This window comes from Solanum stenotomum, chromosome 6 (assembly GCF_019186545.1).
Source record: "Solanum stenotomum isolate F172 chromosome 6, ASM1918654v1, whole genome shotgun sequence".
NCBI classification, from domain to species: Eukaryota; Viridiplantae; Streptophyta; class Magnoliopsida; order Solanales; family Solanaceae; genus Solanum; species Solanum stenotomum.
In genome coordinates this window covers 51005494-51020083 of record NC_064287.1, presented here as the reverse complement: position 1 = coordinate 51020083, position 14590 = coordinate 51005494, and the positions used below count along the sequence as shown (strand labels likewise).

The 14590-nt window shown below is 31.9% G+C and overlaps 3 protein-coding genes across 3 annotated transcripts; 2 read left to right on the top strand and 1 right to left on the bottom strand.

Annotated features, from left to right (window-relative positions):
- The first annotated feature begins 548 nt into the window (after nucleotides 1-548).
- LOC125869409 (pentatricopeptide repeat-containing protein At1g71060, mitochondrial) lies at nucleotides 549-2523 on the top strand. The gene is made up of 2 exons (XM_049549995.1): nucleotides 549-2192; nucleotides 2257-2523. Exon 1 carries the CDS (start codon nucleotides 549-551, stop codon nucleotides 2133-2135), a length of 1587 nt encoding a protein of 528 aa, XP_049405952.1. The 3' UTR covers nucleotides 2136-2192; nucleotides 2257-2523.
- Nucleotides 2524-2951: 428 nt separating this feature from the next.
- On the bottom strand, nucleotides 2952-4034 carry LOC125869416 (putative fasciclin-like arabinogalactan protein 20). Its single transcript, XM_049550003.1, has one exon. It carries the CDS (start codon nucleotides 4032-4034, stop codon nucleotides 2958-2960), a length of 1077 nt encoding a protein of 358 aa, XP_049405960.1. The 3' UTR covers nucleotides 2952-2957.
- A 4784-nt stretch (nucleotides 4035-8818) lies between these two features.
- LOC125869403 (G-type lectin S-receptor-like serine/threonine-protein kinase At4g27290) lies at nucleotides 8819-13490 on the top strand. The gene is made up of 7 exons (XM_049549986.1): nucleotides 8819-10170; nucleotides 10910-11032; nucleotides 11155-11330; nucleotides 11870-12080; nucleotides 12165-12402; nucleotides 12557-12707; nucleotides 12933-13490. Exons 1-7 carry the CDS (start codon nucleotides 8826-8828, stop codon nucleotides 13254-13256), a joined length of 2568 nt encoding a protein of 855 aa, XP_049405943.1. The 5' UTR covers nucleotides 8819-8825; the 3' UTR covers nucleotides 13257-13490.
- The last annotated feature ends 1100 nt before the right edge of the window (nucleotides 13491-14590 follow it).

The window sequence follows — 14590 nt, the reverse complement described above, 5'->3', positions numbered from 1 at the left end:
ACACGAAGTAATATAAAAACGGTGATAATTAATTATCCTTCTAAAAAAAATCGAGGTGTACACTAACTAGTCAAAATATTTTACGAGAAGACTAATATTCCTTGTTCATCACGAGGACTTTATGGATTAATTAAAATGTACAAAAGCTCAATTTGTTTCTATCATTTTATGAATCTCTTTCTTTTTGTGACACACAATAGTTATACTAAATTAATGAATAGATCGACAATTCAGTATACAAAGTATTTCGTGTAAGTATGATTCGAAGAAAGGCCATACTTTAAAAGGTGTGACACAAACATGAATGGTTGCTTTTACCGCTTAAACTCGTAACCTATGAGTCATACAAGATAATTAATTGTATCATTACTCCAAAACTTCCCTTTTCACCAAATTAATCAATATATGATAAAAAAAAATCATTTTTTTTCTTAAAATAATAAAAAGAAACAATTGTTTTTCTTCTCTCATTTGCTTCATCTTCCCTAATTCTCTACTCCGTCCGCCATTTTCTCAGTTTTCAAAAACCCAAACAGTAAATCAGAGAAATGGGTTTCCGTGGATTCCTCAGCCGCATTCCTAAAACCCTAATCCCTTCACTTCACAGCTCCAAAAAACGCATAAAAAATGGACCCCAAATCCACAAATTAATCTCCTTTTTTCGAATTTCTACTGGTAATAGCAGTACTACTACTTCTTTACCCTTAAACAGATCAATTCATTACGATTCAGTGAAGAACACCCATCTCAATTCCAATCCCAATCCCCAAAACCCAGAAATTATCCAGGAAGCTGAAAGAATCTGCAAAATCTTACTGAAAAACACCGATGTTGCTGATGCTTTGAGTTCCGCTTCAGTAAATGTGAGTCCTTTATTAGTTAACGAAGTTATAAAGAAGCTCAGCAATTCTGGGATTTTAGCTTTATCTTTCTTCCGTTGGGCTGAGAAGCAGAACGGGTTTGTTCATACTCCTGAGAGTTATCATGGTTTGATTGAAGCTCTAGGAAAGATTAAGCAATTTAAGATGGTTTGGATTTTGGTCAATGAATTGAAAAACAAAGGGTTATTGTGTAAAGAAGCATTTGCACTCGTTTCACGGAGATTTGCTCGTGCAAGGAAGGTAAAAGAAGCTATTGAGGCGTTTGAGAAGATGGAGAAGTATGGATTGATACATGAATTGCAAGATTTTAATAGATTGTTTGATACATTGAGTAAGTCTAGGCATGTTGGGAATGCACAAGAGGTGTTTGATAAATGGAAGAATAGGAAGTTTACGCCTAATATTAAGTCGTATACGATATTGTTAGAAGGATGGGGTCAAGAAAAGAATTTGTTGAGGTTAAATGAAGTTTATCGCGAGATGATGGCTGATGGTATTGAGCCTGATGTTGTTAGCTATGGGATCATGATCCATGCTCATTGCAAGGTTAAGAAGTATGATGAGGCGATTGAGTTGTTACACGAAATGGAAAGGAAGAAGATTAAGGTGACGCCTCATGTTTATTGCACGTTGATAAATGGTTTGGGGTCGGAGAAAAGGTTGGTTCTAGCTCTTAAGTATTTCGAGTTGTATAAGGGTAGTGGTTTTGATCTTGAGGTGTTCACGTTTAACGCGATGGTGGGAGCTTATTGCTGGTCTTTGTGTATGGATGATGCCTATAAGTTAGTTGATGAGATGAGGAGATGTAAGATTGGACCAAATACCCGAACATATGACATCATTCTTCACCATCTTATAAAGGCAAGAAGAATGAGTGAAGCTTATACGATGTTTCAGAAAATGAGCAATGATCCTGGCTGTGAACCGACTGTGAGCACATACGAGATAATGGTAAGGATGTTCTGCAACGAGGACCGGACAGATATGGCTCTAAAGGTCTGGGATAAGATGAAAGCAAACGGAGTTCTTCCTGGAATGCATTCGTTTTCCACGTTGATTAACAGCTTTTGTCGTGAGAATAAATTGGATGATGCCTGCAGATACTTTCAAGAAATGCTTGATATGGGCATGAGACCTCCAATTCCATTGTTCGATAACCTAAAACGTGCACTTCTTGACGAGGGAAAAGAGGATACTGTTAAAGCTTTGTGGAGGAAACTTGAGAAACTAAGGAAAAGTTCTTTAGTTGGATAAAGACAAGCTTAAAGTAGGAGTAGTATTATGGATTTCTATGTTCCTTCCTAAGATGAACTTAAATGAAGAAACATGGTCATTAGGGATTCGTATAGCCGACCTCAACTTGTTTGGGATTGAAGAAACATGGTCATTAGGGATTCGTATAGCCGACCTCAACTTGTTTGGGACTGAAGAAACATGGTCATTAGGGATTCGTATAGCCGACCTCAACTTGTTTGGGTCTGAAGAAACATGGTCATTAGGGATTCATATAGTCGACCTCAACTTGTTTGAGACTTAGACGTAGTTGTTGTTTTCTATGTTTCTTTGTTAATATTGTTAGCTTAAGATGAAATCATGTTGACAATTGAATTTTGTTATAACATTCATATGCTTTATTATGTCCACTTTCTTTCTTGTCCCCGCCATTCAAAATTCATATAGTCGATCCTAACTTGTTTGAGACTGAGACATAGTTATTGCTTTTTATGTTTCTTCGTTCATATTGTTATTCTACACTTCCCTAAGCACGTTACATCGTCTGTAGTTGGTACAAAACTCATATCAAGCAAATTCTTGATCCTCGAAAGCTAAAACTCGAGCATGATCAAGATCAACATGGTTACGTTGCAGAAAATCAACATTCTCAAGATCAAAGACAGTTATATTGGATTCTATTCAAGCAATTTCATCGTATTCAAAAACACGAAAATGTACAGAAGTGTAATTTCAACTCGAAAACTATGAAGTAAACTTTTCCCAGAAACAGCAATTTCCAGTATCACACACACACAGACACAATCAATCAAACACGATGCTCGAAATGAACTTAGAGGTACCTCAGAATTCACTACGATCAGGGGCGATAGAAACATCAACCTCGGGTTTAACAGGATCTTCATGCATTTCACCATCAATCTCATCAGGCAATGGAATCAAGCTCTGTAATCCATGAACAACAACCCAATCATTGTAATACAAATCCGGGTAAGTGATTTCGACTCCATTAACAAAGCTCACATCATTCACCTTCGTTATCGTCAAACTCAACCCATTAACATAGTTCTTAAACTCAGTTCCATTTACCATTTCATTCAAATCAGTCCAGTACAGTACACAAGGAACCAAATGCCTCAAAAACAGCTGCTGATACACAGGGAAATCCCCGGAAAACCCAACAACTGCGTCATCCATCGGAGCAAACACTGTCAATTTCAGCTCCGTATTCTTCAAAAACCCAATCAATTGTAACTCCAAAAACGAAGACATAATCAAATACCCCTTCGATTTCAACATCAACGACACCTCGTAAAACCGAGAAAATGGATCCAACCTGATACATTGAGGGCTCGATTTGAAATTCGGGTTCCGATTTGTTTCCGGCTGAGTGAAATTCTGGGTGAAGAAATCTTCAATTCCGAAAACGATTACATACCCATCATCATAAATCGGCGAACCAACGATTTCAACATTGTTGATAGAAACTCGCGAATCAGAACCAACACTGGTAACATAAAGTGAACTGGAAGGTGACAACGAAGGGATTTTGGAAGAGAACGGAAGGGATTGAAGTGAAGAGAGTGAAATAGAAACAGGGGAGAAATGTAGAAGGATATGAGAAAGTGAAGGCTGACCGAAATCGGAGAAAGACGAATCGGGTGGAGAGAAAATGGTGAGAGCAGAACCAGTAAGTGATTTTTTAGCAGCCCGTGAGATAACTGTATCAGCAATGAGCTCAAGTGTGAGTGACATTGAAATATAGCCGGAGTTCGACAGAGTCTCCGCGGCGTTAATTAGAGATTGGGGAGGTGGTGGTGGAGGCGGAGATTGGGCAGTGGAAAAATAGAGAAGAGAACTGAAGAAGAAGAAGAAGAAGAATGGTTTGAAGGACGCCATTGTTGTTGAGCTTTTCGCCATTGTTATGGAGTTTGTGAGGTTTGTGTAGGGGTTTTAGCTATTGGCGGTTATTTTATGGAATCAAAATTAGTTATAAGTTTGTAGAATTGTACAAGTTTTACCCTTTAGTTTTGAGAATTACAAAGTGGTAGAAGTACATTTTCTCGAAAATAATATCTCTACCTCTCGAAATAGTGATAAGATTTGTGTACAACTCTACTTTCCTCGTATTCCACTTTTGTAGAATTACATTGAAATGCTATTGATAGACAATATAAAGTGGAAATTCAGATTTATCGAAGAAACTTTTATAGAGTATGGCATAATTCTTTCAAACACCAATTGTTTTATTTATTTGATTTTTCTCCCTGTGTTTAAAATTTGATATTTTAGTCTGATAAATTCAAATTTACGTTGGAAAGTTCCATAACAACAAAATACGTAGTGAAATCCGACAAGTATAATTTGGGGAGGGTAGAGTTTATGCAGATCTTACCACTACCTCGAGGAAGTAAAAAAGTTATTTCTTGGAAGATTCTAAGTTCGAGTTTAACAAATCAAAATAAGTATGAACAAAATAATGACAGTGAAGAAAAATATATAAACTAATACTCGAGTATTGATGAAGGTGCTTTGATTAGTGAATTTTGGCTCTTATGATTCTTACAACAACTATACTTATTTCTACTTTGTTCGGTTCGGTGTACTAAGGCTTCCGCTAGTGCAAAGTACAGGAAATGACTGAATTGTGTAAGAGGTTATTTCCACGACTTGAACATGTGACCTCTTGGTCATGTTTCCGCTACACTTTATCATTTATCTGGCTATAGTTATAGCAGATCAATCATCATCTATGATTTTATTTGCTCAAATGTATCATAATCTTTCTAAATCATAGTTATTCACCTAAAAAATATACAATGTAGTATGAAGTTTATTAATCCAATTATTAACTTCTACTAATATATTAAATAGAAATAAAAACTACTCTCAAGTTTGAACCACATTTCAGTTGCAATGCATTGAGGCTAACAAAAAGGAGAAAAATGGTTTGCTAACAACAAGAAGTGAGTTCAATTAACGCATTTCAGGTCGATTTAAGATTTAAACTTCAATTTATTGTTCTCGATTTAGTTTAATGACCTTAAGTGCTAGTAACTAAGTTTTGAATTTAGTTTTTGTATATATTTAGTGCATTTTAAAGCACATATACATGGTTTCTGCCAAAACTATTCAATTCAGATAAACTTGTATATTCAAGCTTATACGTAGATCCGTATATGCAAAATATAGGCAAGTAAAAACATAGAAATCTCATTTGAAGGAATGATGGAAAAATATGTCATTTATAACTACACATATTTCTAAGACTTTTTTTTCCTACAAAATTTAAAAATATTTTCTTTATTTTATAGATTTTGTGTCAATCAAAAAGTACTAACATTACTAATGTTCTAGGCCCATTACAGATAAATACAACTAATTGGGCCTTTAGAATGCACCTTAAACACTAAAAATTGTCCAAAATTAGGGCTGGGCCTGGTGGCCTCGTTTAAGCACCTTCAACGATTTTCCCTTCAAATTATCGTCGAAAAAAATAAAATAATGACTAAAAAGTTCAAGTCTTTGAAAAATTAAATTCCAGCGGTTAAATTACATTTGATATGTTGTTGTTTATTCACAAATAATATCTCTTCACAGCTTAAATTTGATCATCATAAATCTGATTTTTTTTTTTGAAACACCTTGGAATTTTATATAACTTTCTAGATATGTATAGAAAGTATATATATATTTTTAATAATAAAAAGATAAGTGCTTATTTGATTTACTAGAAAGTAGTGACAACTAATAACCAAATTGTGACATGTCAATTTTGGAGGCATGCATTATTTTAACGGTGGATTTCTCAATTTTCTTGATATGGAGCATGTTTTTGGTTTTTGGAAACAAACATTTGACATTAAGGGCGTGTTTGGTAGGGAGAAAAATATATTTTTTGATGGAGTTTTCATTATATCTTTTGTCTAATACGTAAGTAAAAAAATATTGTTTAAAGTATTGTATATAATCTACACAAATACTAAAGGTTTTGGTTGAATATAAGATGTAGGGTGTTGACGATATGATCAATGTAGAATGTCATTTGTGAAACTTATTTTCTCTGCTCTCACTGAAAAGGATATTTTTCAAAATTTTAACTAATCAAATATGAAATTTCTTTAGAGTTAGATCACATCTTACGACACTAGGGGGAAGCAAATATATATTTGGGTGTCAATATAAAACTATATAGTAGTAGATAATTAAGGATTATTCAGGGTTTCTAGAAATAACTCTGCTTTTTTTTTGTTCTATATAGAATAAATTTTCTTTAACCAAGCATAGAGTCAAGAAAGAGAAATTAAATAAAGACACTCATCGTCTTGATACATATGTATATATTGTTTTTGGTGAAAGTTAGAATATGATATTATGCTAGTCAAATTGGTGGTTTCTTACGTAGATGGTGTAACATTTTGTGGTTGAAGATTGTTCTTTTTGTTTGATGTTCAGTATCTGCTTCGAAATCAATTAATTTAAATACATATTCCATAATGTTTGTTAAAAGTAGGAGATTTGCTTTTTGAATTTACGTAGAGGAGAGTATTAAAAACATTCTTAGACTTGACCTGAATTATTTGTTTTGTCCCTGAACTATTGACAGCCTTAAAAATATCTCTATACTTGACGAACTGAACTTAAATACAACTTTAATATTGCACATGAGTAAAATACACTCCTACATTCTTGTCAAGTTTATGAGGTGTTTTCAACACTTATCTCGACTTCTTATTAAGAGTCTCGTGTTCCTACCAGAGTTTGAGTCCACTTGCTATGTCATGTGGCAGATTATGAGTGTATTTATTATTTAAGTTCAGTTAGTTAAGTAGAAGGGTATATTTAAAGCTATCAATAATTTGAAAACGAAATTAATTATAATTCATATTAAATTTAAAGATATTTTCAATACCCGTTCGATGAATATAAACAGTTATATTCATTTGGAATTTTCAACCGCGGGTAGAATACGCCGTTTGAAACAGAAATAATTTGCATTGACTATAGTGTCTCTAAATTGACCGCTGAAGTAACAAATGAGAAAAAAATAAAAGTTAAACTCATGCCTTTCGTAAAATATTTTTGATTTTCTATCAATATTTAATATTTGTATTGGAGCCTGATAAATTTGAATTTGCTTGACGTATATGATTTATTCGGGAGAAACACTCCTTACCTATCCAAGACTTGAAATTAAATGATCCGATTAAAAGAAGAGCAATCCCAACAATTGCACCACTTTTTTTTTAGGTGAAGTCCAGATTTCAGAATATAAAGAATTTAAACATTTTAATATATTATACATACAAATTTTAAATGTTAAAAAGATAGTAATAATAATAAACCCAAAAGACAATAGTCATTTGACTCTTCAACAAATTTTATTTTTTTAGTAAAAGTAAAATAGTGCCTTTCCCTTTCATAATTTTATAAAAATCTTTTAACACAAAAAGAAAAGAAAAAAGTATTTTCTAAGAAACCTCCTGTTTTTAATGGCTTGATAATTAAGCTAATCAGTAGACTAATTAATCACAAATAGACTAATCAGTAGATATCAATTTCCAAGTGAAAATGACATGAGTTAGAAAATCCATGAGTAAAAAAATGAAATATTTATTTTTTCCTTTATTCATTTAATTTCCAAGAGAACTTATAATAACTTTCTTTATTATTATTAATAATAATAATATTGACTTGAGATGAATTTAAATATGTTATTTGAAGATTATATAATTGATTTCAACTTATTTAGTACTGTTTATTTCATTTCATAACTCTTTTATCGATTGACGATTAAAAAAATTCGATGAATATTTTATTATCATGATATCAAAAATATGAAATTTCTGATAGAAAGTTCATCGAAAAAATAGTAAGTTACGTATTGTGAGGGAGAAAATTAGTTTGGTCCAATAAGGTAAACATAACGTCCAATTTTTGACTTGGTGGAACCTTCTATAGAAAATTTAATATAGTAACATATGGACTTGACTTTGATTCTCATTTAATTTTAGTCAGAATTTATTAGGTAGGCAACTTTAATTTGTTCTTTGAATACTTCTAATATATCGTTTTAGAAGTTAAAAGATTAAATTGATTAATTATTTTTTTATTTTACTTTTAGAGGTAAGGTTTTTTTTTTAAGCCTACAAACATCTTAATAGAGTAAAATATTTATTTTCTCTTTAATAAAATGATTTTAAACTAAAGTTGACATTTGTTTTCAATCGTACCCCTAACATAATTCTCAAAAAAAAATCTACTTCTAAATAAGAATAATTTAATAAATTACACTTATATTTTTATTTTAATGAACGTGAAAAGAACTATAGAGACGGTTAAAATGAGACGGAAAATATATATATTACTCGCTATGTCTCACTGTATATGAATCACTTTCTCTTTTAGTCGGTCCTAAAAGTATTCACAAATTTCTATATATTTAGTAACAATTTTACTTTAACATATCTATTTTCTCCTTAATTAAATGATTTATAGTCATTCAAATATATAAAGACTTATTTCAGATCCCAATATTTTTTTAAAATTCTTACATTCTTAAAATATGTGTCAAGTCAAATTATAATAGGACGGAGGGACTAACCATTAATGCACACATCTAGAGCAGGTAGATTTTTAAGTCAACATTCTTTGTCATCATATCCCTTCATAAAATCATTTCTAATCCACAAAAAATCAAAATTACAAAAAATGTCTCCTCTCTTTGTTTTTCTCTTTGTACTCTCTTTTTTCTCTCTAAAAAATTTAGCAAAAGCTAACAATTTCACAAGCCAAAATAGTTCAATAATTGGTAACACAATTGGTGGAAACAAATGGATTTCAATTGCCTCAACAATAGTTTCTTCAAGTGGTAATTTTGAATTGGGATTCTTCACACCAGGTAACAATTCCAATTATTACATAGGTATATGGTACAAAAAAATAAGTAAACAAACTATAATTTGGGTTGCAAATAGAGAGACACCAATTTCCATATATGAAATGGATTTTGCACAATTCAAGATTGATAATGGTAATTTAGTACTCATAAATGGTACTAGACACATAATTTGGTCCACAAATATCAATTTTACAACAAATTTCAACAATTCACAAGTTGTAGCAACACTATTTGATGATGGCAATCTAGTATTAAGTAATCAGGATATTACCAATTCGACGAATTATCTATGGACAAGCTTTGATCATCCCTCTCATACGTTCATGCCTGGTTCAAAATTCGGTTACAACAAACATACAAGATTTAAACAGGTACTTACTTCATGGAAAAACGCAAACGATCCATCACCAGGACCCTTTACACATGAAGTTTACATGGAAAATAAGTATATTGGACAAGGTGTTAATATGTGGAACCATAGTGTTGTTTATTGGAATAGTGGACCTTGGACAGGTAACAATTTTACAGGGGTACCATATCAACCAAATCCTATGTTTAATTATACATATGTTAATAATGATGATGAGGTTTATTATATGTATAATTTCTTTAACCCTTCATTAATATCAAATTTTATTATGGATGTTAATGGACAAACAAAACAAGTATTATGGATGGATAGTACTAATGATTGGAATGTATTTTACACTGATCCAAAACAAGTTTGTGATGTTTATTCTTATTGTGGAGGTTTTGGTATTTGTAATGAGGTAAACTCTACTTCAACATGTGATTGTTTGAATGGTTTTAAGCCTAAGTTTGAGAAAGATTGGAAATTGAGTAGTTTTTCAAGTGGATGTATGAGGAAAACAAGTTTGAATTGTGGTGATTTTGGTGAAAAGGATAGGTTCTGGATGTATGAGAATATGAGATTACCTACAAATAATGAGAGTTTGGGAGTTGGAAATGAAGTAGAGTGTGAAAGTGGTTGTTTGGAGGATTGTGATTGTGTTGGTTATGCTTATGGTAGTGGAAATATTGGGTGTTTGATATGGAAAAGGGAGATGTTGAATTTGCAACAACTTTCTCAAGATAATGTTAATGGAAGCACCATTTATGTTAGGCTTGCAGCTTCTGAGTTTTCAAGTAACCAAGGTAATGACTTGCAATTTCTCCTATTTTGTTGAATTTTAGATGCATGATGTACTTTATTTTGTTTTTTTGGTTCTCGTTCGGTGTCTGATATCTATTTTGGGATCTGACTAAGATGTATTCGCACAACTTTTAGGGATGGGGTGGGGGAAGGGGAAGCTTTTCCTACCGAAAACGACTTCAATCTCAAAACTTGAACTAGAGACTAGAGACATCTAGTTGAGGATAGATGAGTACTTAACAATTACCACTCCACCACAACCTTTAGTAATACATATCTACAGTTACCATTCCACCACAACCTTTATATATATATATATATATACTTCAAATTGTTACCTTTGTAGGTAGAGTGGATTTACCTAGTTCATAAAGTTTCTTTGGAGTCCAAATTTGAATTTCATTAATTACTTCTCCTTTTTTTTCTCTATTATCAAGAAAATGAAAACCAAAAACACATATTTTCTTTGTTTAACTATTCAGTATCTGAAATTTACTGGCTTGATTAATTTAGATTTACATCGGGTAAGCCTAATTAAGGTGTTAAATCTCTTTCTATTAATTCATTATTGAATTCGAGATGTCTGATTAAAGATGGAGGCCATCCCCTCACAATTAGTGACACATTAAAACATAACATTTTTTTTCTCTCTCTCTTTTGTTATTTGTCTATTTATGAACTTGTCATTAATCTTTTCATTTTACTTGGTAATAATGTGTTCTTTGTTCTCTTCATAAACAGATCAAAAGCAAACTTCAACAAAGCTGAAAATTGCAATTCCTATTGGTGTAATTGCTGCACTTCTTATTCTATCATGCTTTACCTACATATACTATAGAAAAAGAAGAAACTCAAAAGTCAAAGGTAACAACAAATGTCTCTTTTTTTTAATGGCATTTTTCTCCTTTTTATTAATAAAAATATACAAAATTTAGTCTTATCAAGACTCTAAACTCATTCATTTTTATTTTTATTTTTAAATATAGAGAGTACTACAAAATTTCACAGGCAGAATACAGAAGGGGAAGGACTAGATTTGATAGATATTCAAGATGATGAGATTGAGGTTCCATTTTTTAGCTTTGAAAGTATATTAGTGGCAACAGATGACTTCTCTGAACAAAATAAGCTTGGTCAAGGAGGATTTGGTCCTGTTTACAAGGTATTTATGCAATATCATTTTGCAATTTATTTTTATAAGTGGCGCACGGTTCGAAACTCGATTTGTACATGTTTGGCAGAATCCAATAGTTTTGATTCAGACGTTATATTTGTGTTTAAAAAATTGATTAATAAGTATAAAAATTTTATCCACATCCCAATAAGCTCTCTTTTCAAGAATCTGAAATCTATACACTCAAAATTCTAGTTTGCAGCATGTACTACTTTTCTTATTAGTTGTCATATCTTTTTTATTGCCACTTTCCTTTTTTTTCAAACTACTTTGAAATGCTTTTCTTGAGTCTGAGTGTCTATCATAAATAACTTTTCTATTTCCATGAGGTAGGAGTAAAGTCTATGTACCGTCTACCCTCTCTATACTCCACTTATGAAATTACATTACTGAATATGTTAGTAATATTATATTGTTTTTGATGTGGTGGCCGAACCTGTGACGTGCGCCTAACCAACACAATCACTTTTTTAAATAAATAAATTGATCACAGTATTTATTTTTAAAAATAAATATTTTTTTTGTAGGGAATATTTTCTGGAGGAAGAGAAATTGCATTAAAAAGGTTATCAAGTCATTCTGGACAAGGTATAAATGAATTCAAGAATGAAGTGATGTTGATTGCAAGGCTTCAACATAGAAATCTTGTTAGACTTTTGGGCTATTGCATTCAATCAAGTGAAAAGATTTTACTCTATGAGTATATGGTAAACAAAAGTCTAGACACCTTCATATTTGGTTAGTATTTTTATTTTTTAACTAATATATTTATACTGTCGATATATACAAGTTAAATTTATTTGATTGTTTTTCTTGCATAAGATCGAAAACGAAGCGTGTTGTTGGATTGGAGAAAAAGATTTGTGATTATAGAGGGAATTGCTAAAGGACTTCTTTATCTACACCATGATTCAAGATTAAGGATTATTCATAGAGATCTCAAAACAAGTAACATATTATTAGATGAAGAATTGAATCCAAAAATATCAGATTTTGGATTAGCAAGAGTTGTTGAAGGGAAAATTACACAAGCAAATACAAATAAAGTGGTTGGAACCTAGTAAGTACTCATAACTCCCTATTGTGATGTGACCCTTCTCCAGAATCAGCTAACGTAGGATGTTTTGTGCATCAGACTGTCCTTTTTGAAATAATTTGCCAATTGTGTTGATTTTCTTGTTCATTAATATGTTTTGTTGATACTATTAATGCAGTGGTTATATGGCTCCGGAGTATGCAATAGACGGATTATTCTCAATTAAATCAGATGTATTTAGTTTTGGAATAGTTATACTCGAGATCATCAGTGGAAGAAGAAATACTGGATTTTTTAATCAAGAAGAAGCGTCGAATCTCTTAGGCCTTGTGAGTGAATCATTACTTAAATTCTTGCTTCTTTTTTTTTCAACACTGTCACAGAGTTTCAAACTTCATAGGTTAAACTCCAGTACGTTGTCACTGAATTTCACCTATGAAATTTGAATCGGTCTCTATGACATTTATTTCTCAATTACATGACTGAAAAGTGACTAGTCCGCGCTATTTATTACAAAACTTTATGTTAACATAAATATGTGTACTATATTTTAGGCATGGAGATTGTGGACAGAAGATAAGTCATTGGACTTAGTGGATCAATCACTACATGAATCATGCAACAAAGAGGAAGCAATTAAGTTGATAAATATTGGGCTTTTATGTGTACAAGAAGATCCAAAAGATAGGCCCAATACATCAAATATAATAATGATGCTTGGTAGTGAAAATTCCAATATTATTTCACTTCCAAGACCAAATCAACCAGCTTTTATGACAAGAAAATGTGGTAATAATAACACATCTTCTTCTTCTAATGCTAAGTCTGATGGTGTCTCCAACAATCAGCTTACAGTCACCATTGAAATGGGTCGATAACGCACTACTAGAAATCAGTCAATTTTTCATCATGAGCATGTTCATTGAAAATTCCATCGAAAATATTTTTGATAGAACGTCTGTTGAAAATTGACTGATTTAAGAGTGAGATGCCAACAATTTTGACATAGCAATATTGTAGTTTTATCTTTACTTATTCAATGTATATATTCAACTTAAGTATGTACTTTAGAAACATCTTTAGTAATTAAATTATGTATTTTTACATGGCCATTTGCTCTATTTTATTTTATTTTTGGCTTTTCATTCGGTGTCTAGAGCTCATATTGGAGCTCTGACGAAATTTGAATCACGCATTGCAGAGTCCATTCAGGGGTGACACTTCTAACAGAATTCCTACCATACCCTGGACTCGAACCTAAAACTAGGGATGGCAATGAGGCGGGGGCAAGGGCGGTGTGGATTGAGCTTAACCTGCAAAATTTTTTATCTGCCCCGCATAACAATTCTTTACATTTTCAACCCGCCCCACCCCACCCCACATAATTTTTTTAATATTTTCTTTTTCTAGTTAGGTTTGATACTAAAAATAAAATTTATAAAAATAAATTCATTTTTTCATTAAGTTGTATTAATTTAATAGGATAGTGAGTTAAATTTATTTTTTAGAAGTCAATTGGGAAACATGTAAGAAATTGTATTATTTTTTATTGAACTATTTTCATTTATTATCTTGAATATTTTAGTAGCTTTAATGAAATTATCTTAATAAATGATGCTCTATCACTCTTATAACATGTAAAAATTTAAAATTAAGTTTGAACCCATATAAAATCACATATACCTGCCCCACCCCACATCCAATCCACCCCACACAACCTTAAACCCGCCCCGCACCATATAGACTTAAACCCACCTCACCCCGCCCCATTGCCATCCCTACCTAAAACCTTTAATTAAGAGTGAAACGGTCTCATTACTGCACTACAATCTATGTTGGTGCCATTTGCTCTATTTGTTTGTTCCTCTTGTAATTTACTATTGCAAAATAGGACAATTGAATGTCAAAAAAAACATTGCTCTCCATTAGAGGGACATTATGTAACAACTATAACTGTGTCTCTTGTATGTAGGGTATATATACTAAAGTCTCCATACATGAGGACTTTAGTACTCAGGCAAAAAAACAAAAAATTGAGTTGTCTATCAACAACTAGAGGACCTACTTATTTATATATCCTCACTCTTTCGGAGGGTCGGATCTAAAATTTTAAATTTATAGGTTCTGAATTATTTAAAAAGATAATTTACTTAATTTTAGATAAATTATGTACGTATATTCAATAGATTTCTTAACACATACAAAATTTTAA

Bases quoted from the DNA above. Each gene is read 5' to 3' on its own strand.
- LOC125869416 (XM_049550003.1), bottom strand. From the start codon at position 4,034: ATGGCGAAAAGCTCAACAACAATGGCGTCCTTCAAACCATTCTTCTTC.
- LOC125869409 (XM_049549995.1), top strand. From the start codon at position 549: ATGGGTTTCCGTGGATTCCTCAGCCGCATTCCTAAAACCCTAATCCCT.
- LOC125869403 (XM_049549986.1), top strand. From the start codon at position 8,826: ATGTCTCCTCTCTTTGTTTTTCTCTTTGTACTCTCTTTTTTCTCTCTA. The intron at 11,331-11,869 runs GTATTTATGCAA...TTTTTTTTGTAG, and splicing joins GATTTGGTCCTGTTTACAAG to GGAATATTTTCTGGAGGAAG. The intron at 12,081-12,164 runs GTTAGTATTTTT...TTCTTGCATAAG, and splicing joins TCTAGACACCTTCATATTTG to ATCGAAAACGAAGCGTGTTG.